General features: G+C 46.6%; 1 protein-coding gene across 2 annotated transcripts; it reads left to right on the forward strand.

Moving 5' to 3' along the window:
* Nucleotides 1–6009: 6009 nt before the first annotated feature.
* On the forward strand, nt 6010–21571 carry Mfap5 (microfibril associated protein 5). Of its 2 annotated transcripts, XM_052172661.1 has the most exons (10): nt 6011–6205; nt 6796–6855; nt 7925–7960; nt 13269–13301; nt 13599–13631; nt 14457–14492; nt 16878–16907; nt 18537–18624; nt 19388–19461; nt 21019–21570. In XM_052172661.1, exons 1-10 carry the CDS (start codon nt 6094–6096, stop codon nt 21129–21131), a joined length of 615 nt encoding a protein of 204 aa, XP_052028621.1. In that variant the 5' UTR covers nt 6011–6093; the 3' UTR covers nt 21132–21570. The 2 variants fall into 2 exon arrangements, with proteins under 2 accessions (XP_052028622.1, XP_052028621.1); XM_052172662.1 differs by lacking the exon at nt 13269–13301 and having other exon boundaries at nt 6010–6205; nt 21019–21571.
* Nucleotides 21572–21653: the final 82 nt, after the last annotated feature.

The raw sequence follows: 21653 nt of genomic DNA on the forward strand, positions 1-21653 counted from the left end.
GTGGCTAGCAATCTGACTCCTTTTTTCTTCAGTATATCCTAAGTGAGGCCATTCCTTAGTCCAGTCCCATTTCCCAGTAGGTGTTTCTTGCAGGCCCATAACCAGGACAGGCTCCTATATAGCCACTTCTGGAGCCACTTGATCTGCCTGGTCATTGCTCACTGAGTCTTTTCCCTTCTGACATCCTGGGCAGTGAATAATACAGTTGCCAGCTTCATTAGGGTGTCTAAGAGGTCCAAGACTTCCTGTTTGTTTCCTCTCATGTGAACAGTCCTCTTGGCATATATCCCTGTGGACGTGGGCTGTGGCAAAGGCATACCTACTATCCATGTGGATGTTAGTTTTCTTGCTGGCTCCAAGTTCCAAGGTCTTGGTGAGGGCAGTTAGCTCCACTGTCTGTGTTGACATGCCAAGGGGTGGAGGTTCTGCCCAGATGACTTGTGATCCGTCCACCACAGCAGCACCTGCTCATCTCTGACCATCACGGAGAGAACTGCTCCTGTCTGTAAACCAGGTACCTTCAGCTTTTGGCAGGGGTCCGTCAGAGAGGTCTCTCCTTTTGGGCCAGTTAGCTGCGGCCTGTTGGGCAGGAAGTGTATCTGGGTCCCTATTTTGGAGAATATGCTTCACCCCAACAGGGGATAGAGACAATCTTGGGTGACCCCAAATAAATGGGGTACCTGGCCTATCCCTAGGTCCATTGTTCTTCAGGTCCATGAATACATTTTGGTGTCAGTGGCTTCTTGGATCCAAGATCTTTTCTTGGAAACAGGGCCATTGGCTGGAGGACTGAGTGTTGAGCCCCTGTATCCACAAAGGGGTTTCTCCTCCACTCTCAGAGTTACCCTGGGTTCGGGGAGGGGTTCTGAATCTCATCTCCCCTAATCACTGTCTTTACCCAGGGCTAACACCTTTGCCATTTAGGGGCACTTCTCAAAAGGCCTGGGACTTCCTGCTCTATTTGTTAGGGAACTCTCCAGCCCAGTGGCCTCTCTCCTTGCAGTATGCACATTGGTCCTTTTCAAGAGGTTTTCTGTCTCTCTTTGGTTGGTTTCTGTCTTTGCTTTCCTTAACTACTTCAGTCAGGACCCTGTCTATTCCTTCCCTGTCGTGTTTCTGTCTTTCTCTTTCTCTTTCGTCTCCCTGTAATGGTAGACTTTCTCAGCAACCTGCACTAAATCCCTCAACAACTTACCTTGTCTTTCTAACCTCTGAAGCTTTTTCCTGATATCTCCAATAGCCTGATCTATAAAAGCCATAGTCCCAGTAGTTTTATGTTCCTTGTTCTTGGGGTCATAGGGTGTATATTGGCGGAATGCCTCTATGAGCCGCTCTAGAAAGGCTGTGGTCCCTGTTTAACCTCACGTACCTTGATCAAATTTGTGGGTTGCCATGCGGGGTGGGGGGTGTGGGGCTGGGGGAGTGGGAGGGAGGGGGGCTCCTTGAGACCTGCCAATGGAGTCTGGTGGTGGACCTTCAGGTGCCCCTTACCTTTTGCCATATTAAAGTCCCAGTTGGCCAGGCAGTGGTGGCGCACACCTGTAATCCAAGCACTCTGGGAGGCAGAGGCAGGCGGATTTCTGAGTTCAAGGCCAGCCTGGTCTACAGGTGAGTTCCAGAACAGCCAGGGCTATACAGAGAAGCCCTGTCTCAAAAAAAAAAAAAAAAAAAAAAAAAAAGAAAGTCCCAGTCAGGTCTAGTCAGCCCCACTGTTCACGACAGCCTGATCAATCGATGGTCCTCCCCATCTGCGCCCCCCCCCACCCCACTCCCCACCCCTCATCCCTCTCACTCCTGTGTCTGAGGGGCCATTCTTTCTGGCTTCCTGCATTATAAATAAAACAGTCTCAAAGACATTAATCGACCTCTTGGAAAATATGCCCTGAGTGAAGGAGCTACCTCATATCAGGGGAGGTGGCTCTCAGGTCTCTTCCTGCTTCTCCCTGGTCCCGTATGGCCTGAGGAACCCAGAACCAGCACCAGCACTGGCGGGGCCATGAGGGTAAGGGTTGGGAGATTTAGATGGGGAGGGTCTTGGAGCAACACTTCTGGTGTTGTAGGGCCTTGGAGGATCTACTTCTTCCCAGGTTCAGGTCTCCTCACACTTCCTTTTTCCTGAAGGCCAGAACCTGTGAGGTGGGTCTTGGGGAAAGAAGGCTTTTATCTATAAGGGGGGAGAGGGATCCTCCACTAGATTCTTCCAGGTAACTATATAGGGCATCTGGTCTGAGGGCCAAAGGGATTCTGGCCTAATGACGCTCTCCTCTGCTGCTTTGGTCACCTACAAGTCGAAGGTTCCTATGGGTGGGACAATCGGAGAAGCAGAGAGTAACTAACTTGCCTTTCAGTCTAGTCTGTCCAAAGTCCAAAAAATGTCATCAGTCTAAGTCAATCTAAGTCCAAGAACACAGAATGAGATACCAACAAACACAGAGAAAAACAATTACCACACAGACAGCTTGACACTGCCACGGTTGGGCATCCAGGTCCAAGAACACAAAGAAAGACAATCAAAACACGGTTTGCCCCTTCTATGGGCCCAGTTTGTCCCTTTCCTGGATGCAGAACAGAGTTGCTCTGCTGGCCGGCTCTAGCTGTGCCAGAACAGACCAGATAAACCAGGTTAAAGCAGGACTCAAGCTGCCGCCAGACTGTCTTGCTGTTTCCAGAAGGAGCAGAGCCTTCCTGGCTCTCTCACGGGGTGGGGGTGTGACCTGAAGCATCCTTCAGTCTCAGCTGTGGTCTCCACATTAAAGCAGGTCTGCTCACTGTACATGACTACCAGACACCATAGGCTCTCCAAGCCTCCCAGACACTTGCAAGCAAATGGAAAGTTCAGACTTACAGACTCAGACTTTGACAAACAGCAAGACAGACAAAAAAGGTACCTGCACCTGAGACCTCCAATTCATTGCTCCAGTGTTCCCACAGGAGGTCAGATTCCCTGCCAGTGCACCAAAGGTAAAACTCTGGTGAGCCTTAGCTTACTGGGACCTCCTGAGTGATGAGTGAACAACGTGGAGTTAGGAATTGATGCAAAAAAGCAAGAGGAATTTATTGTTCCAACATGTTGGGGTCACCCTGCACTTGGAGAGAGAATGACCACACACAGCCCACCCAGCGGGACTTTATACAGTCCTCAGGGCAGCCACCATTAGGCACAATGTGATTGGCAGAACAGTGTTACCTTTAAACTGACTATTAGGGTATGAGGTAGGTGGCTGTGGTCTCGGAATAACTCTAGGCCTCCCCTATGTGCAGGGTCAAGGAATGTAATTTAGCCTCTCCCTTCCAGGAGGGGCAAGTGTTTCATGACTTTTCCAAAGTTCCTGAGCTGACCCTTTCACAGCTAGATGATAAGGGTCAAATATCAACTATTCAGATGAGAGGAACTTTGTACAGAGCATGTAACAGACCAATACTTGCTGTGCTACCATTGGGATGCACACCTTTAGTCCTGTACTTGAGAAGCAGAGGCAGGAGGATCTCTGGGAGTTCAAAGACAGTCTGGTCTACATAGAGAGTTCCAGGACATCCAGGGCTGCATAGAAATACCCTGTCCCAAAAAGAAAACAATTTGATGTGTCTGATGGAATCCAGTCTACAAAAAAACTTTTGTCGAGAAACAACCCCCTACCCCAGTACAAACACACAACCTGATAACACTCCTTGAGGAAATGAAGCAAAGAGGAGATTAAGTTACACCCAAGAAGACTCCCAAGGAAGATACAATCAGAAAGTGCCACAGCCACATCTCCTGAAGGAAAGATTGGGTACTTACGGAAGTTTTCATGTGACTTGGACGCCTAGACACGTAAAGAAGATTTACACCTCTTCTCTTGAAGCACAGGGTTAGCTTTGCCAGAGGACTGAAGGGGGATAAAGGATTTGTTAGAAAGAAGCAATGAAAATAAAACAAAAACAAAACCATAGAGGAGCAGAAAGAATCCCTGAACAGAGAGAAGTCAACCAGTCTCCTTCTTCTTCTCCTTCTTCTCCTCCTTCTTCTTCTTCTCCTTCTTCTTCTTCTTCTTTTTTTTTTTTTGGATTTGGTTTTTTCAAGATAGGGTTTCTCAGTATAGCCCTGGCTGTCCTGGGATTCACTCTGTAGACCAGGCTGGCCTCGAACTCAGAAACCCGCCTGCCTCTGCCTCCCAGAGTGCTGGGATTACAGGTGTGCGCCACTACCCCCTGGCATCAACCAGTCTTCAACGGGACAGAAAGGGGAACAGACCTGCCTGTGCTTGGGGGATGCTGAAGGCACAGGGCTGTTCCAGGGAGGGCGAAGAGGATGTGGCGGTGATGGGAGCAAGGAGAAGAGCCTGCCCTCGTCAAGACGAGAAGAAGAGAATGGAGCCCGAGACAGCAGCGTGGTAAGCCACGTTTCCATTCATCCTAGTTAGAGTTTTAGCTGCTCTCTTGTCTTCAGGGGCATTGATTGATTGCAGATTGATTGAGGCTTTTAGATAAGGCCTCTCAATGTAGTTCGGGCTGTCCTGGAGCTCCCTGTGCAGACCGGTGGACAACCGATTTTAAACGTATCCCCAACTAGTTTACAAATAAGTGAGACTCAGACTATAGTTCTTTATTGGGGGGTCACCCCTAATCTAGTCTTCTAACTAGGTAAGTCTTCTAACTGGCTACCTCACCAAATACACCAAACACTTGCTGTTTCTCCTCGCTACATGCTCAGGTTCCATCTCCCCTCTCCTCTACTCTCGCAGTCCTTCCTTCCTTCCTTCCTCCTTCCTCCTTCCTCCTCCTCCTCCTCCTTCCTCCCCCTCCTCCTCCTCCTCCTCCTCCTCTTTCTGGTCTTTCCTCATCTCTTCTCAAGTAACTCAAAACCCACCTACCTGTAATCCCTCCAGTAACTGACTAATTTTGCTTAACCAATAGTTTTAAATTAAGGAACAAGGTTTGCACAACAAAAGCCTTTAAACATGAAAATTCACTCATCGGCTTAGATCTTTTGGTACAGAATTTAGCATTACAATACATAGCAGTAAACCAAACTTCAACAGCAGACCAAGCCGGCCTCAGATCCTCCTGCCTCTGCCTCCTGCTTACCCAGCTCTGTCAGAGGCCTCCTCCCACCACACCCTGCTTTTTTTTTGAGGGGAGGGGCAGTTTGGTTTGGTTTGGTTGTTGAGACAGGGTTTCTCTGTGTAGCCCTGGCTGTCCTGAAACTTACTCTGTAGACTAGACTTACCTTGAACTCAAAAATCCAACTGCCTCTGCTTCCCAAGTGCTGGGATTAAAGACCCTGCTGTCTTCAGAAGCTTTTAAAAAGAAAAATGAATTAGGCCCTCATATCACCTGTAGGAAAGGAAGCTCTGTTTTGTTTCACCTGCCTTCTCATTGTTGTTTTCCAAGTGAAAGGCTTTTTTTTTTTTTTTAAAGATGTTTAGTGTTAGGATTATTCAAATATAAAAAGGGAGACTCTTAGTCTTTTAAACATGAAGTTGTATTAATAGAAACTTATAAATTAGGTACTCTAAAATATCAAACAAACGAAGACCAGAGACATGGTAGTGCAAGTCTATAATCCTTACACTGGCAGCATGGCCAACCTGGGCAACCCTAACTCAAACAAAGGAGAGGAGAGAAGGGGGACGGGGGAAGAAAGGGGAAGAAAGGAAAAGAGGAGAAACAGTAATGATTCAAATAGAGAAGAATGCCAGAGGGAGAGCACGAGAGACAGACAGACAGACAGACAGACAGACAGAGTCTGATGAGATTCGGAGGAGCATGCCAGGGTTGAGAGTTAAACAGGAACCTGAGGAAGAAAGGCAGGCTGGGCCTGGCAGTGAGCGGAACCGTGGACTGATGGAAGGAGGGCAGATGTGGGCTGGGGCCGGCCCTTGGAGGGAGCGGTGAGATCGCTCTCCAGTGTGGTCATAACCTTTGGAATGAGGGTGTGAGTGACTGCAAATTCCCATCTCCCTTCTCATTCCAACCTTATTGTAACACTGCTTTCTACGCCTTTGGCCTGCCCCCCTCCTCTCTCTCCCCTTCCCTCCCTCCCTGCTCTCCCCCTTTCATTGTTTCAGAGTAGGCCAAATGTGAAATCTTTCCAAGGGTGTGGCTGTGTTCATGTTCATCTTATTCTCCAACCCGAGTAGAACCGCAGAGAAGCGTGAGAAGGACAGACGCGTTCAGCAGCCGGAGGCCACGGGCGGGCGGACAGACCACAGCGCTGTAGACAGTGAGTTGTTTACAAAGCTATATATCGAGAATGTCTGTGAGTGCCTGCGTGTGCATGTGTGTGCTAACGGGTGGAGAACGTCCCTGACTTAGAACTGAGCCATCTCCCAGTTACGTGTGGAATTCAAAAGCAAAGGAACACCAAGATGAGCGGATGGTATTGGAAAAGACACAGACACACCAAAGGTAGATTAGATTTTAGGAGTGAAAAAGGCTATGGGACCGGGCCAAGGATGACTTAATTAGAATACCAAAGGTCCTCCTGGTTACGCGCCTGCATTCCCAGCTGCACAGTGGGTTGAGGGGTTGGGGAGTGGAGTGAGTCCCGGAGTTCAAGACCAGCCTGGACAGCATAATAAAACGACTCAAATAAAAAAAAAAAAAAAATCTGTAGAATGATGGTTGTGACACTCAGAGGGACATGAATGTTGGATGAGAGCTAAGGAAAGGTTTGAGCTTATAAAGAGAAAGCAAGGTTTCCAGGGCAAAAAAAGGAAGAATGGGATGCAAGACATTTCTCCAGAGGTGAGATGTTGCTGTCTCCCAGCATCATGGTCTCTGCTTCCGCCCCATCCCCCACTCCTCTCCTAGATATGCTGTTCTTTGGGCAGAAGGCCTTGCTGCTTGCCATGGTACTCAGCATCTCCTCTGGTGAGTCTCTCTGTCTTGACTCTTTTTTCCGCTAACACAAGAGATTCTTGGTTCTCCATGTCCATGGGGCTATGAGTTAGAGGGGGGGAGGAGGGGACTGAGAGTGAAGGGGCGTGGCATGGGGCTTTGGGTTAGATGGGGGAGGGGAGGACTGAGAATGAAGGGGTGTGGCATGGGGCAATGAGTTAGATAGGGGAGGGGACTGAGAGTGAAGGGGCGTGGCATGGGGTTATGGGTTAGATGGTGGGGAAGGGGCTGAGAGTGAAGGGGCGTGGTGTGGGGTTATGGGTTAGATGGGGAGGGGCCGAGAGTGAAGGGTCGTATTGTGGAGCTATGGGTTAGGTGGGGGGCAGAAACTGAAGGGACATGGCAAGAGATGTGCTGTGTTGACACAAAAGTGCAGTAGGTGGTGAGAGCTAGCCTTGGACTTGAGTGGTTAAGATAATGTGAAATTACAATACAAGCACTTATTAATCCCTAAAAGAGAGTTGCATATCGACATATGACTCTACCAATATCAAAGGAACAAGAAGTTATACGCACATACAGAGACCACCTATTAGGATACTGGATCACATTAAAACCCTGAGAGCAGTCTTCGCAGGCGTCATAGAATCCAACTCAAGGATTGGCCACAGAAAGCAATCTTGGACTCTGAAGAACCGCTACTGTATTCCCCTCCCGTTCTGCCAGATGCAGGCCCACAGTGCGGCTCTCCTGGCTCGCCCAGTGGTGCAGCTGATTCAAGGTCTGTGGGTCCAGGCAGGACACGCTAGAGAGCCTGCTGGGCTCCTCTGTGGACCATAGCCCTTCTTGGGAATGAGGTTAAGAGAGGGGTCTGAGTCACGGCAGAACAACAGTGGGCTTTGTGTTCGATAGCTTGTCTTTCTTGAGTGGTTTCTAATGCTTGATTAGTTTTGTGCATAGCCTCGTGGTCTTGTGTGGAAATGTATAGGGACAAATCACAAAGATAATACACAACACTATCTCCATTGTATTCTGGTTCATCTCATAAAGGTGTTACGGTGGAGAAAACTGAAGTTATATTCATTTTCTTTCTTTCTGACAGACTGGCTACCCCTAGGGGTCAGTGGTCAACGAGGAGGTAGGTGAAGTCTTTCTTATGGGGTCAATTGGAATTCGTGCCAGGATTACATAAAACAGTATGAGTTGAGAAACTGTTTTAGGGCCAGGCAAGGTGACACATGCCTTAATCCCAGGACTCAGGGAGGCAAGCCAGGGAAACACAGTGGAGGCAAGCAGACCGAGTTCAAGGCCAGCCAGGGAAACACAGTGAGACTCTCAGACAGACAAGAATCCGTTCTAGAGTCAGTTGTCATGGTGCATGCTGGTAGGATTTGCTGAAGGTGAGGGGAGGATCATGGGTTTGAGGCCACCCTGGGCTACATATTTTGCCATGTGGTGGTGGCACATGCCTTTAATCACAGCACTCAGGAGGCAGAGGCAGGAGGGTCTCTGAGTTTGAGGCTAGCCTGGTCTACAGAGTGAGTTCCATGATAGCCAGGGCTACACAGAGAAACCAGTCTCAAACACACACACACACACACACACACACACACACACACACACACACACACACAGGCTGGAGAGATGGCTCAGCAGTTAAGAACACCAACTGCTCTTCCAGAGGTCCTGAGTTCAAATCCCAGCAACCACATGGTGGCTCACAACCATCTGCAATGGAGTCTGATGCCCTCTTCTGGTGTCTCTGAAAAGAGCAATGGTGCACTCATATACATAAAATAAATAAATTAAAAAAAAAAAAAAAGCCGGGCGGTGGTGGTGCACGCCTTTAATCCCAGCAATTGGGAGGCAGAGGCAGATGGATTTCTGAGTTTGAAGCCAGCATGGTTTACAGTGAGTTCCAGGACAGCCAGGTCTACACAGAGAAACTTGAAAACAAAACGAAAACCAAACCAACAAACAAAAGAATCTGTTCTTGGACACAGAGCTGCATGGCCAAGGTATGAAGCAAGGAATCAACTTCAGTTGTATCCACAATCCCCTTCAGTAGTACCCACAATCCCCTTCAGTAGTGCCCATAATCCCCTTCAGTTGTGCCCACAATCCCCTTTAGAAGTACCCATAATCCCCTTCAGTAGTACCCACAATCCCCTTCAGTTGTGTCCACAATTCCCTTCAGAAGTACCCATAATCCCCTTCAGTAGTACCCATAACCCCCTTCAGCAGTACCCACAATCCCCTGCAGAAGTACCCACAATCCCTTAATCCCATTCATAAACCTGGTCTCCTTTTTTAGTCTCATTGAAACATCTGTCCTACGATGCCTTCTATGCCAACCTCTTCCTTTTGCTCTCCTCTATACATTTTTTTAACCTCAAGACAACACCTATCAATCCTTATAGGAAACATTATTACTATATTATTATCTGCAGTCTTTTGTTTGTTTGTTCATTTGGTGATTTTTTTTTCCCCGTTTTTTGGAGACAGGGTTCTCTGTGTAGCTCTGGCTGTCCTGGAACTCACTCTGTAGACCAAACTGGCCTCAAACTCAAAGATCTACCTGCCTCTGCTTCCCGAGTGCTGGGATTAAAGGTGCTGCCACCATGCCTGGTTTATTATCTGCAATCTTGAAAACTGAATCCAGGTCTTTAAATATTAGGCAAGAGCCTTACAATTGAGCTACATCCCCTATACTTTTTTCTTTCCTTATTGACCAGGGAATTCTCCTGTATTTTTTATTATGTTTTGTGATACTGAGAATTAAATCCAGAGCCACACATATGCTAGGAGAATGCTCTACCACTGACTACACATTCAGCCTCCAGAAAACACTATTCTATCACACAACCACAGAAAACTATAATACAAATACAGAGTGGAAAGCGATTCCAGGCTCTCTCTCTCTCTCTCTCTCTCTCTCTCTCTCTCTCTCCCTCTCCCTCTCCCTCTCCCTCTCCCTCTCCCTCTCCCTCTCCCTCTCCCTCCCCCCTCCCCCTCCCCCCTCTCTCTCTCCAGAATTTCTCTGTGTACCCCTGGCTGTCCTAGAACTCGTTTACTCGTTTTATAAACCAGGATGGCCTGGAACTCATAGAGATCCACCTGCCTCGGCCTTCGAGTACTGGGATTAAAAGCCTGCACCTTTACAGCTATCTTATCTCTATATTTTAATCTTTTGCACCAGTACCTATAGCAATAAATACCTATTAGGACCATATGTTAAACAGAAACATTATAAAATCATGATATATACTTGCAAAGCACACTGCATTCTGATAAACATATCTTAATTCATTTTTTAAATGCCAGTTGAGCCAGGCAGAGGTGGTATACGCCTTTAGTCCCAACCCCAGGAGGCAGAGGCAGGTGGATTGCTGAGTCTATCGAGTGAGTTCCAGTATAGCCAGGGCTACACAGAGAAACCTGTCTTGAAAAACAAAAACAAAACACAAAGCTGGGTGGTGACAGCACACCTTTAATCCCAGCACTCAGAAAGCAAAGGGAGGCAGATCTTTGAGTCCCAGGCTAGCTTGGTCTACATAGGGAATTTCAATCCACAGTGAGACCTTGTCTAAAAAGGAAAAAAAGGAACTAAAATCTTTTCTCCTTTCTTTTACTGTTATACTCGGATTTGAGTGTCTGAACCCACCGACTTTAGCAGTAATAAAAGCTAAACTGACGCCTGAGCTGGCTTAAGCCGGTAAGGAGTGGTCCTGAGTAGTGACTTTCCAGCCGAGCTCTGCTGTGACTGTCCTGAGATTCCTTTTCAGTGACTTTCCGGCCCTAAGGGGACATTAAGATGGTTGTTCATAAAGAGTTCTTCAAACTGAGATTGATCAGACACCGGGGAACCTGCAGTCCCACCGCCAGGCCCGCTGTCACACACTCCCAGCTGCCCCATTGTGACCTCACTGCTTTTCTCTGGAATGTGGCCTAGCCTCCTGAGGCTGGATCCAGAAGGATTGAGGTCCTCCCTGTCACAGCCACTACTATGATCCCAGTCAGTGATTTTTCAAATAGCCTCTGGAAATAGACAGACTTGGGCTCCTTTTATCAAAAATTGTTCTAAGTGTCGACATTCAGGTCAGAGTTCTAAGAGTTATAGAAAGTTCAAGGCCAGCCTGGGACGCTTGAGTTATGGAGAGAACCAAAGCTTTCTTCTGGCCTTCATGGCATAGGCCACACATGTGGTGCACAGTCATACATGCAAGTAAAACACTCATACAAATAAGAGAATTTACAATAAATTAACCCTTTCTTTCTACTATTTCTTTTTTTACATTTATTTATTTTGTGTGTGAATGCTTGTCTGCATGTATGTCCGTGCATCCAGGGTGTACCTCGGGCCCACAGAGGTCAAAACAAAACAAAAACAACAACAAAACAAAACAAAAAGCCAATGGACCCCCTGGAACTGAAGAACAAATGATAGTGAGTCAGCATTGCATGCTGGGAACTGAGCACAGGTCTCGGCAAAACAAGTGCTCTGAACTGCTGAGCACGCGCCTCTCCGGCCCATAACTCTTGGACATAAAATGGGGAATAACCAATATAAGCCCCTAAGCGATAAGGGGTAGGTATTTCAGGTTTCCTGCCTGCTATCTCCTCCTTCCTTCCTTCCTTCCTCCTTCCTTCCTTCCTTCCTTCCTTCCTTCCTTCCTCCTTCCTTCCCTCTTCCTCTCTTTCTCTCAATGTCTCACTTGAGCTGACCTTGAACTTCTAATCTTCCTGCCTACATCACTCTAGTGCTGAGTTTACAGGCATGAGCCCACAAGGGCCAGGTGGAGATGCAGAATCCTGTATTCCCAGAGTCCCATGGACTGCCTGTGTTGAGGCTTCCGATAGCTTAGTCTAAGCCAAAATTTACATCTGAAAAATGGCTCTGGTTCTGAGCAGGCATCTGAATAGCACAGCAGGGCTACATCAGCTCCAACCTCTAAACAATGCTTTTAAGCTTGTTTTTAACTTGGGGAGTTTTATGACCTTTTGCCTTTCTAAAACATTCTGAGGCTAGGCTCGGTGGCACACACCTTTAACACCAGCAGAGGCAGGAGGATCTTTGAGAGTTCTAGGCTAGCCTGCTTGGTCTATATAGTGAGTTGCAGGACAGCTAGAGCTATAAAACCAAACTAAACAATTAACCAACCAAAAAACATTCTGGAAGATTGGTGACAGTTTTTACTGTTTTACAATCCTTGGGTGAGTGTCACCATGTCTGGCTTAATAAGCATTCATCTAAAGGAACTATTTCTAAAGTGGGGGCTGGTTTAGAATTTGAAGCTTGAGAAAAAGAAGAAAAAAATTCCAAGGCAAATTGCATGAATTTGCTGCCCTCTAGTGGGGAAAAGCAGGTTTTGACTTTAAACTACAGCTGCAAGTGGAATATTTCCTAAATATAGTATTTTAAATATCATTATTGCCCCCTATATACAAAAAGTAACTGTGTAAGGAGCTGAGTTCATTAATCTGACTGCTTGATTACAGTAATTATTTTATATGTGTATATCAAAAGATCACATTGTGCACCTTAACATGTATAATAAAAATATATACGTTTTTGAGCCAGACACATTTGAATATACACATTAGCATGTTAGAAGCTGTGCTTAGCATTTGTGAAGCTCTGGGTTAACACACACACACACACACACACACTACAGTGTCAGCCAAACCTGAGTGAATTCACATTTATAATCCCAGCATCTGGAAGACTAAGACAGGAGGATTTTGAATTTCAGGTAAGCTTGGGCTTCCAAGCAAGACCCTGTCTCAAAATAAAAATCATAATGCCACTGATATTTTGCTTTAAGTAGATACTTCAGGGATGGAACAGTAGCCCACCTAGTAATGTGGTTACCAAATCTGCAAAGCCCTGGGTTCGATCCCCAACACTGCATAACCAGGTGTTACTATTTTTTATTTTCATGTTTATTATTTGGAGTCAGAGACAGGATTAGGAGTTCAAGGTCCTTCTCTGCTACATAATGAATTGCAGACCAGCCTGGATTACCTGAGACCGTGCCTCTAAAAAAAAAAAAAAAAAAAAAAAAAAAAAGCAAAATGTCACCAATTACTTAGTCATTTAGAAATATTTGTGTTTAATAGTTTAACTTATTTTTCATTTTATTTTACTTATTCACTTGCTTACTTATTTGGGAATAAATCACGTTATCCAGAGATTTGAAGTGTATTGAGCCAGACACATTTGAAGAAAAGGCTGACGTGGCCAGCAGGATTCCGTGCACTGGAGCTTGGCAAGGCAAATCTCCCGGCTGGGCAGCATTAAAAGCTCATCTCAGTTCTGACAGGCAGGCAAAGAAAAGCAGCCCCGGGGCCCTTAGAGCTGAGCTTTGGGTGCTGTGCTGAAGAGTTTCACTCATCAGAAGTGGAAGGGTAGGAGGACCAGAAAATCTGTTCTGTCTTTTTTTCAGACGATGTACCTGAGACATTCACAGACGACCCTAGTAAGTCAGCCTGCTTTGCAGAGTTTATTTGCTCCCACTGGGGATGGAAAGGGCTAAGGGTGACATCTGTCCAGAGAAGAGGTGACACAGCACCCTTTAGTCTTTCTTAGTGGCCACCATCAGTCCAAACGTGCCCAGCCTTACTATATCCCCTCTGTTTCCCTCAGGGGTAGTCCCTGCAGCTGGTTTGTCTGAGTCCGCCCATCTTTTCTCCAACCCTCTCTCCTTTAGCTACTCAGCCCCATGTCCCGCGTTGCGAACCCTAACCCTTCCCTTCCCTGTTTTGTGTCTCTGCAGATCTGGTGAATGATCCTTCTACAGATGATACAGGTGAGGCTTACTAAAGTTCTTAAGAAGCAGCATGATCTTGGAATACTGACGACATTTATTCCAGCTCCTGAGCTAATCCCGTGTTTCTGGCTCTGGAAAAAAATATGGTCGTGGGATCAAGGGTTAGCGGCGATATAAAAAAGAGAGAGAAGCTTGCTAGTTATCTGAGAGGAGGGAGAAGGGCTGTCAAGGTGGCTCAGCGTGGAGAGGTGCTCGCTACCACACCCGAGGAACTTAATTTGACATGGTAGAAGGGGAGAACAGGCTTCTAAAAACTGTCCTCTGACCTCCAAAAATACATGTGTTGTAACATGTGCACGCACATCTGTGTACATGTGGACAGATACATACACAGAATAAACAAATGAATGTAAAATAAAATAAAAAGAGGGAACAGTGTGGATAAATAGCTAATATTAGAGGTATATGGGGCTGGACAGATGGCTCAGTGGTTAGGAACACTGGCTGTCCTTCCAGAGGACCAGAGTTCATTCAATTCCAGCATCCAAAAGACAGCTCACAACTGTGTGTAGTTCTAGTTCCGGGGAAACTGAGACTTTCACACAGACTTGTGTGCGAGCAAACCATCAATGCATTAAAAAAAAAAAGACCTGCATATTAAAGATGTTCAAAGATAAGTATGTTTAAGAGCAGTAATATTCAAAAGTGTTCCCAATTATTCCAAATAATCCCCTTCCCCTGGGCATATACCTTGACCCGCTCTGATATCGCAGAGCTCCCTCCCTCCCTCCCTCCTTCTGCTCACCTTTCCCTTGCAATTCAAAGCCCTTCTCACGCCCGCCCTGTCGTTTTCTGCCTTTTCAGCTCTGGCTGATGTCACACCTTCCACAGATGACCTGGGTGAGTTCAGATCTGGGATCCCAGGACCACCAGGGCCACCAGGGCCACTCTGGGCGTTCCCCAGAGCTCGTACGGAAGGCAAGACAGCTGCTAGAGTATCTTAAACAGACCTACAGTGTGTACAATATATCCTTCCGGCCATTTACTTTCAGTCCACGGCAGTTTTGAACCCTGGCAAGCAGGAATTGTGCAGTTCGGCATACGAAATGCCGAGATGAGATCTTTCAATGTTTCCAAGACTCACTGGGTAAAGGCAAGATAAATATGCAAACCAGTGAAGGGCAAAGCAGAGGGTGGCACGCGGAGGAAACGGGGCTTCTTAGAGAACAAAAAGTAGGATGGAAGGAAAGAAGATAGCGGGTAGACTTCTTGCTGCTGTTTCTAGGGATGGAACTGGACCTCGTGCACGATAGGCAAGCGCTCCACAGAACTGCACCTCCTCTTCCTAGGTTATACTTGGTGGTTATTGCTTTTTGTTTTGTTTTGAGAAAGGATATTCCTCTGTAGCCCTGGCTGGCCTGAAACTCACTCCGTGGACCATGCTGGCTTCGCCTGCCTCTGTTCCCCGGATGCTGGGGTTAAAGGTGTGTGCCTTCACACCTCGCTTCCTAGGTTGCCTCTAACAAAAGAGTCTTTGAAAGCCAGCTGCCATGTGTCATAAACTTGGAAGCGAATGAAAGTGAATTTCTTCCACCTGGTATCTGTTGTCCAATAGACAACAGATTCCGTGTGGCTCCACGGCTCCGCAAAATGCGATCTGTCAGTAGGGTTAGGCAAAGGGAGGCTGTGGGAGACAGGGAGTGTTCTTGAGGATGCTGCAGGATTCCACTGACTGGATGTTTTTCTTGAAAGACAAGTGGGAGAGCCAATCACATGGGTAGGAGGGGGCTCCCTGAGCAGGAAAGGCAACTGTGAGTGTAAAGGCGTAGGGTGGGTATGGAAGCCTGAGGGGAGGTCTTAGGTAAAAGGTTTTAATCAGTTTTGAGCATGGGGAAGATCGTTCGCCCTCATTTTCATTATCCGCGTCCACTTTTGCTCCCGGCTTGAGCCAGAAAGCTGAGGGATTTAACCACGAATAGCCAGGATCTCAGAAGCAGGAGTCCTAGGAAAGGATGGGCTGAGCAGAGGCCACGAAACAGGAGTGAAATGTCAACAGTGTGGTGACCATGACGACAGCCAGTTCCCAGCTGTGCTGGGTGGCTGCGATGTCATTCAACTGAAGAGTAACTCCAGCTGGTAATTGGGTTGTTGAATTAAAAGAATCTCCCACAAGGACAATAACCCCCACAAGACACCAGTTAGTCCCGTGTATTCTGTGTTTAAAGAATGAGGTCCGAATTAGAAACACAGGATTGGGAATTAATCAGCACAGGGATGTCTGAAGACATATAGCAGGGGCTGGAGGGCAGGCTCAGTGATTGAGATCTCTTCCAAAGGGACCTGGGTTCTAGTGTGAGCTTGCACACAGTGGCTCACAACCATCTCTAACTCCAGTCTTCGGGAAGGGAGTGGGGAGTACAGTGCCCTCTGCTGGCCACCTTAGGCACTGCACACATGAGGTATACAGCTACACATGCAGGCAGAGCACCCATCCTCTTCTATTAACTGTTCTCCAGTGTCTTCCCAGAGACTCTCCAGATGCTATGATTCCTTGCTGATTTAACTCCTTCCTGTAAACTAAGCACACATCAACTTACACGTCGGCCTGGAACCTCCTATTCTTTACCTCAAACCTCTCATCAAAGAGGCGGTGATTCCATACCTCATCTCATGGAGAAGAGACCTCAGTCTCCTCTGCCCAGCTTTAGGAGGAGGTCTTCTGGGTACTTTGTCTTGTATTTCTAATAATTTTCACGTACTGCTGAGTAAGTGGTACCTGTTTGTAATCCCAGGCACCCGAGAGGCTGAGGCACAAGAATCAGGGATTTGAAACCGATCTGGGACACATAGGGAGACTTCTCATATCTTAAAAAAAAAAAAAAAAAAAAAAAAAAAGTTCCGGATTCGTTTTGTTGAGGCAGGGTCTCACTAGCAGTCCTGGCTGCCCTGGGCCTCTACAGACCAAACTGGCCTTGAACTCATAGATCCACCCATCTCTGCTTCTGGTGCACACCGCTGCCTTTTCACGAATGATACTTTTAATTCAACAAATTCCTCAACTAGCCACTAGAGAAATGTGAAAGCCAGAATTCTTAAGTCTCTTTGTTGTGCAGCTGAAATCAGCGGGATGTGGGTCTCCTTTTGGGAGTTACTAAGAGTCTTCAATTCCTTTGTTCCTTATTTCTGAGGATCGTGATTGGGTATGAGATGAGTGAGGCACGTGGTAGTTACAGAGGTGATGACTTGTAGAATTGTTAATAACTGAATAAAATTTCTGCCTTCCAGACTCAGCTGTTGACAAAAATACTACTGCAGGTATGGTTATTATTATTTATTTACTTATTCATTGTATGTGCATGGGTGTTTTGTTTGAAGGTGTAGACTGTGTACCACATGCATGCAGTACTTGTAGAGACCAGAAGATGGCGTCAGATTCACTGGTGTAGGTGCTGTGAACAGGTGTCAAGTCCCCTGGAAGAGCAGCCAGTGTTCTTAACCACTAATACATCTCTCCAGCCCTATGATACGTCTCTGTCTGTCTGTCTGTCTGTCTGTCTCTGACAGAGTTAGGTTCTGTTCGAGACAGGATTTCTCTCTGTAGCCCTGGCTGTTCTGGACTCTCTGTAGACCAAGCCGTCTTCAATTCAAACAGAGATCTGCCTTCCTCTGCCTCCTGAGGGCTAGAAGTGTGAGCCACCATAGCCTGACTGTCTTCTCTCTCTCTCTCTCTCTCTCTCTCTCTCTCTCTGTGCGTGCGTGTGTGTGTGTGTGTGTGTGTGTGTGTGTGTCTGTCTGTCTGTCTGTCTGTCTGTGTCTGTGTGTCTATGTGTGTCTGTCTGTCTGTGTCTCTACGATTTATTTTTTATGTACTTTATGTATTTGGGTGTTTTGTCTGCATATGCATCTGTTAACAGAAGAGGACATCAGATCCCACGGGACTACAGTTATAACAGATGTGAGCTGCCCTGTGGGTTCTGGAAACTGATCTCAGGGACCTCTGGAAGAGCAGCCAGTGCTGTTGCCTGCTGAGTCATCTCTCCAGCCCTATGATCGTCTTTATACATGTATTTCCTTGAGCGTTTCTTCTTATAGAGTCTTTGCCTCCTTGTTTTTTTGATGAGTATTAGGCTCTTTACTCCCCCAAACCCATCTTCTTTCTTTTATAAATGGTCTTCTATCCTAAAAGTCACAGGAAAAAGACACAACCACCATTGACTGGTCCTCAAACCACCCTCTCCCTAAACTACCTTTGGACTTTATTTGGTGATTAATGAATGAGGAAATAAATCAGTTTGACTGCAGACTCCATGTTACAGTGGACATGATGGTTCTTGTAACTTGCTGGTAATTCTGACCAGCAGCTACATCTGAGAACAGAGCAAAGGAGGTATACCTGAGAATTCTCATTCTTCAGAATGAGACCATCGGACTTCATGTCATGTTTCCTGTCAATACCTGAATAGTCCTAGAAAGACTAATTTTTTTTCCTAGATGACTATTCAAAGATTATTTTACCTACTTCTGCTTCCAGGTAGGAAATTACCTAAATTTCATGTGAGTTAGCTTCCTCTCCATCTGTTTTTGGCAAGCAAGAAAAACATGCCCCCAAATACACTGATTTGTGTAATGGTTACTCTAGCTTCCTCCATTCTGTCTTCCTTCACCCAGGTCATTAGTCCTTAATGTCTGTACTATTTCTTTTTCTTTTTCTTTTTTCTTTTTTCTGTTCTTTTTTTCCCTTTTTTTTTTTTTTTTTTTTTTTTTTGAGACAGGGTTTCTCTGTGTAGCCCAGGCTATCCTGGAAGTCACTCTGTAGACCAGGCTGGCCTCGAACTTAGAAATCCACCTGCCTTTACCTCCCAAATGCTGGGATTAAAGGCATGCACCATCCTGTCTGTCTGCACTATTTCTGTTTGGATGTCCCTATTATTTTGTGTTGAGCAGAATGCCGGGATGAGAAGTTTGCTTGTACAAGACTGTACTCTGTCCATCGGCCAGTCAGACAGTGTGTGCACCAGGCCTGCTTCACCAGGTGAGAGATCCCGCCTTCCATGGCAGTAACACTTGTGTCAGTGACTAATGAACACTGCCACAGCATGGCAGACTTGGATGGGACACAGGTTGGTAGTGTGACCCTTTTAGCTGTCCTTGAAGGTGCTGCCTAGAGCCTGGAGTCTGGGTTGAGGTATCCACAAATGGACCAATAGAGGCCTGTGGAGGTGAGGGCTGTAGGAAGAGAGACCGCCAGAGATGCTGTTGTGTTGTGATGGCCTGTGTAAGCTGTGATGGCCAACTGTAAGCTGAAGAGTCAGGCTCAGCTTTGAAATGCAAAGCAACAGGCAGGAGCTAAGATGTGAAGTGCCCCTGAGATGAGTAATCGATGCTTTTTTGTATTGTCTTTATCATTAAAACCATTTTTATCTCCTACATTCTGCCAATGGGGAGATTTCTTTAAAAAAATTTTTTTTCATATGCTACAGAAAAAAATCTAGGGGCTGAAGAGGTGGCTCAGTGGTTAAGAACACTGGCTGCTCTTCCAGAGGTCCTAAGTTCAATTCCCAGTAACTACATGATGGCTCACAACCATCTGTAATGGGATCTGATGCCCTCTTCTGGAATGGAAGTCTGCAGACAGAGCGTTCCTACATTTGAAATAAGTAAATAGATAAATTTTAAGAAAGAAAAGTCTAGACAAAGGGAGGACAGAGGAGAATAAGGAACTGAAGAGGCGCCCTGGCTCCCTCTCACCACCTTCTCTGTCTCCTTCCTTCTCCATGACCTTGGGACTGCGGCAGTCTACGGCGCATGTACATCATCAATAATGAGATCTGTTCCCGACTTGTATGTAAAGAACATGAAGCTATGAAAGGTAAGCCGATGTCTGGGTGGTCAGTGGGCAGGGACAACTATGAGCATGATGCTGTCGGATCCGAGGTCTGGCTCCTAAGGGTGTGCCGGGCACCTCCAATGGCTTCCTTCAGCCCCTATCGCAAGCTATGCTAAATAAACTAAGTCCCAACTAGGTACCCCTAGACCCCTCCCCGGCTAGTCTGCAACTCCCAACTCTACCACAGTTAGAATTTTCTGAAGCTCAAGGTGTTTTAAAACTTCAGTTTTTAGATTTAAAAAAAATCTTTTGTATATAAGCGTTTTGCTCACATGTGTGTATGTACACATATGCATCTACCCATGGGGGTCAGAGAAAGGTGTTAAGGACCGTGGGACCATAGTGACGGATGAATGTAAGCCACGGTGTGGATGCTGGGAACTGAACCTGGGTCTTCTGCAAGAGCAGCCTGTGCTCTTAACTCCCGAGCTCTCTCTCTCTCCTCTCTCTCTCTCTCTCTCTCTCTCTCTCTCTCTCTCTCTCTCTCTCTCTCTCTCTCTCTCTCTCTCTTTCTCTGACAACCCCCCTCAGGCTGTTTTAAAAGCCATCTTTTGGAAGTTCTGGGGAGTAGCCAAGCCATCAGTACAAATAACAGGTTCAGTGGCCATGCTGATCACCAGTCATATGCTCTAGAAAAAACACAGACACACGCGCACACACACACACACACACGCACACACGTTTGGAGACAGTAGAGTCTGAACATATTCCATAAACGGAACAGGTAGGGTGTTTAGAGAGTGGCTACATTATAAACAACTCTGGAAATTCCATCTACGCTGCTATAAGATTAGACCTCCGAGGTAGAGGAAAGTGGGAAGATGTTAAAAGAATCATTTTTCAAGGCTCCAGAACGTGTGGCTGTAGACCGTGCACTGTGGGAACAAACATTCTTCTCACCTTCCCGACGGACAGCCCCGAGCGGCTGCTGCGGTCACAGTCACCACCACAGACAGGGACTCCTTTGACTCAGCCTCCAGCTCTGCACTGGGGTTGTGAGTAAGAGCTGTAGTTGACTTCGCAGAAGGAAACTCGCCGCTTTCCCCCATTGGCTCCGTGCAAGCCACCTGCGAGGGAAACACCTTGCCATTGACATTGAGTGTTTGGGACTCTAGGCACTTTCAGGTACCTCGGGGGATTTACTGCAGTTAGCTGTTGTAAACACCCAAAGGCAGGCAGGAGACTGAGCCTCACTTTTCTGGTCAGCAGATTCGCCACCTGAACCGGGAGCTGGAGACATCAAGGAAGCTAATTTTGCTCCGGTTGCTTCTTTGCAGCCCTCACAAACACTCGGTTAAGCAAGGAATGAATGCTTTCTTACAGAAAGGGAGAACGAGGCTCAGAGAAGGCTAGAGAAGGTTAGACACTTTCTAGAAAGTGACAAGTACCCAGCCAGGGGCAACACTGAGGTCTTTACTCGCATCTTTTCCTCCTTCATTTTTATGATACCCACACTGAATCGTTGTCTTCTCCTGTCCTTGAAACAAGAGCCTTTGTTACTGTCCAGCACCTTCCCATAATGCTCTGTTTTTCCTCTAGACGAGCTTTGCCGGCAGATGGCAGGCCTGCCTCCAAGGCGACTCCGCCGCTCCAACTACTTCCGACTTCCTCCCTGTGAAAATATGAATCTGCAGAGACCCGATGGTCTGTGATCACCAAGAAGAAAGAAGAACGTGTGGATGAGGGAATCAGAAATTCCTTCTCCTCCAGCCGCTGCCATCTGTCCCGTAGACATGTATTTTTAAACTAAGCCCTTTGCAATGTCCCGGCTTCCTACCCCACTCTGTAATTTTCCCGGAACTGGTAGCGTTGGTCTTATTTTGCAGTATTGACAATACATTGTCTATATTGTTGTACGGGTTTGCTGATTTCCGGTATCTTAGACAAAGTGGACAAAGGATGACCACTTGACTTAGGTACACTCTACATTCAGTCCCCGCAGTAGAAAGGGGCTTGGATGTGAGGCTCGGTTGGCAGAAAACTTACCTAATGTGTGAAGCCCTGGGTTTGATGGTATAAAATTGAGCATGGTAGTGCAGGAAGTTCAGAACTTTAGTTCATCTTTGACTACCCATCAAATTTGAGGGCAGGATGGGCTATGTGAGACCCTACTCTCAGAAAAGAACACAAAAACCTTTAGGTTAATATTCTTTTTTCTTTCTTTCTTTCTTTCT

Source organism: Apodemus sylvaticus, chromosome 2, assembly GCF_947179515.1.
Source record: "Apodemus sylvaticus chromosome 2, mApoSyl1.1, whole genome shotgun sequence".
Lineage (NCBI taxonomy): Eukaryota > Metazoa > Chordata > Mammalia > Rodentia > Muridae > Apodemus > Apodemus sylvaticus.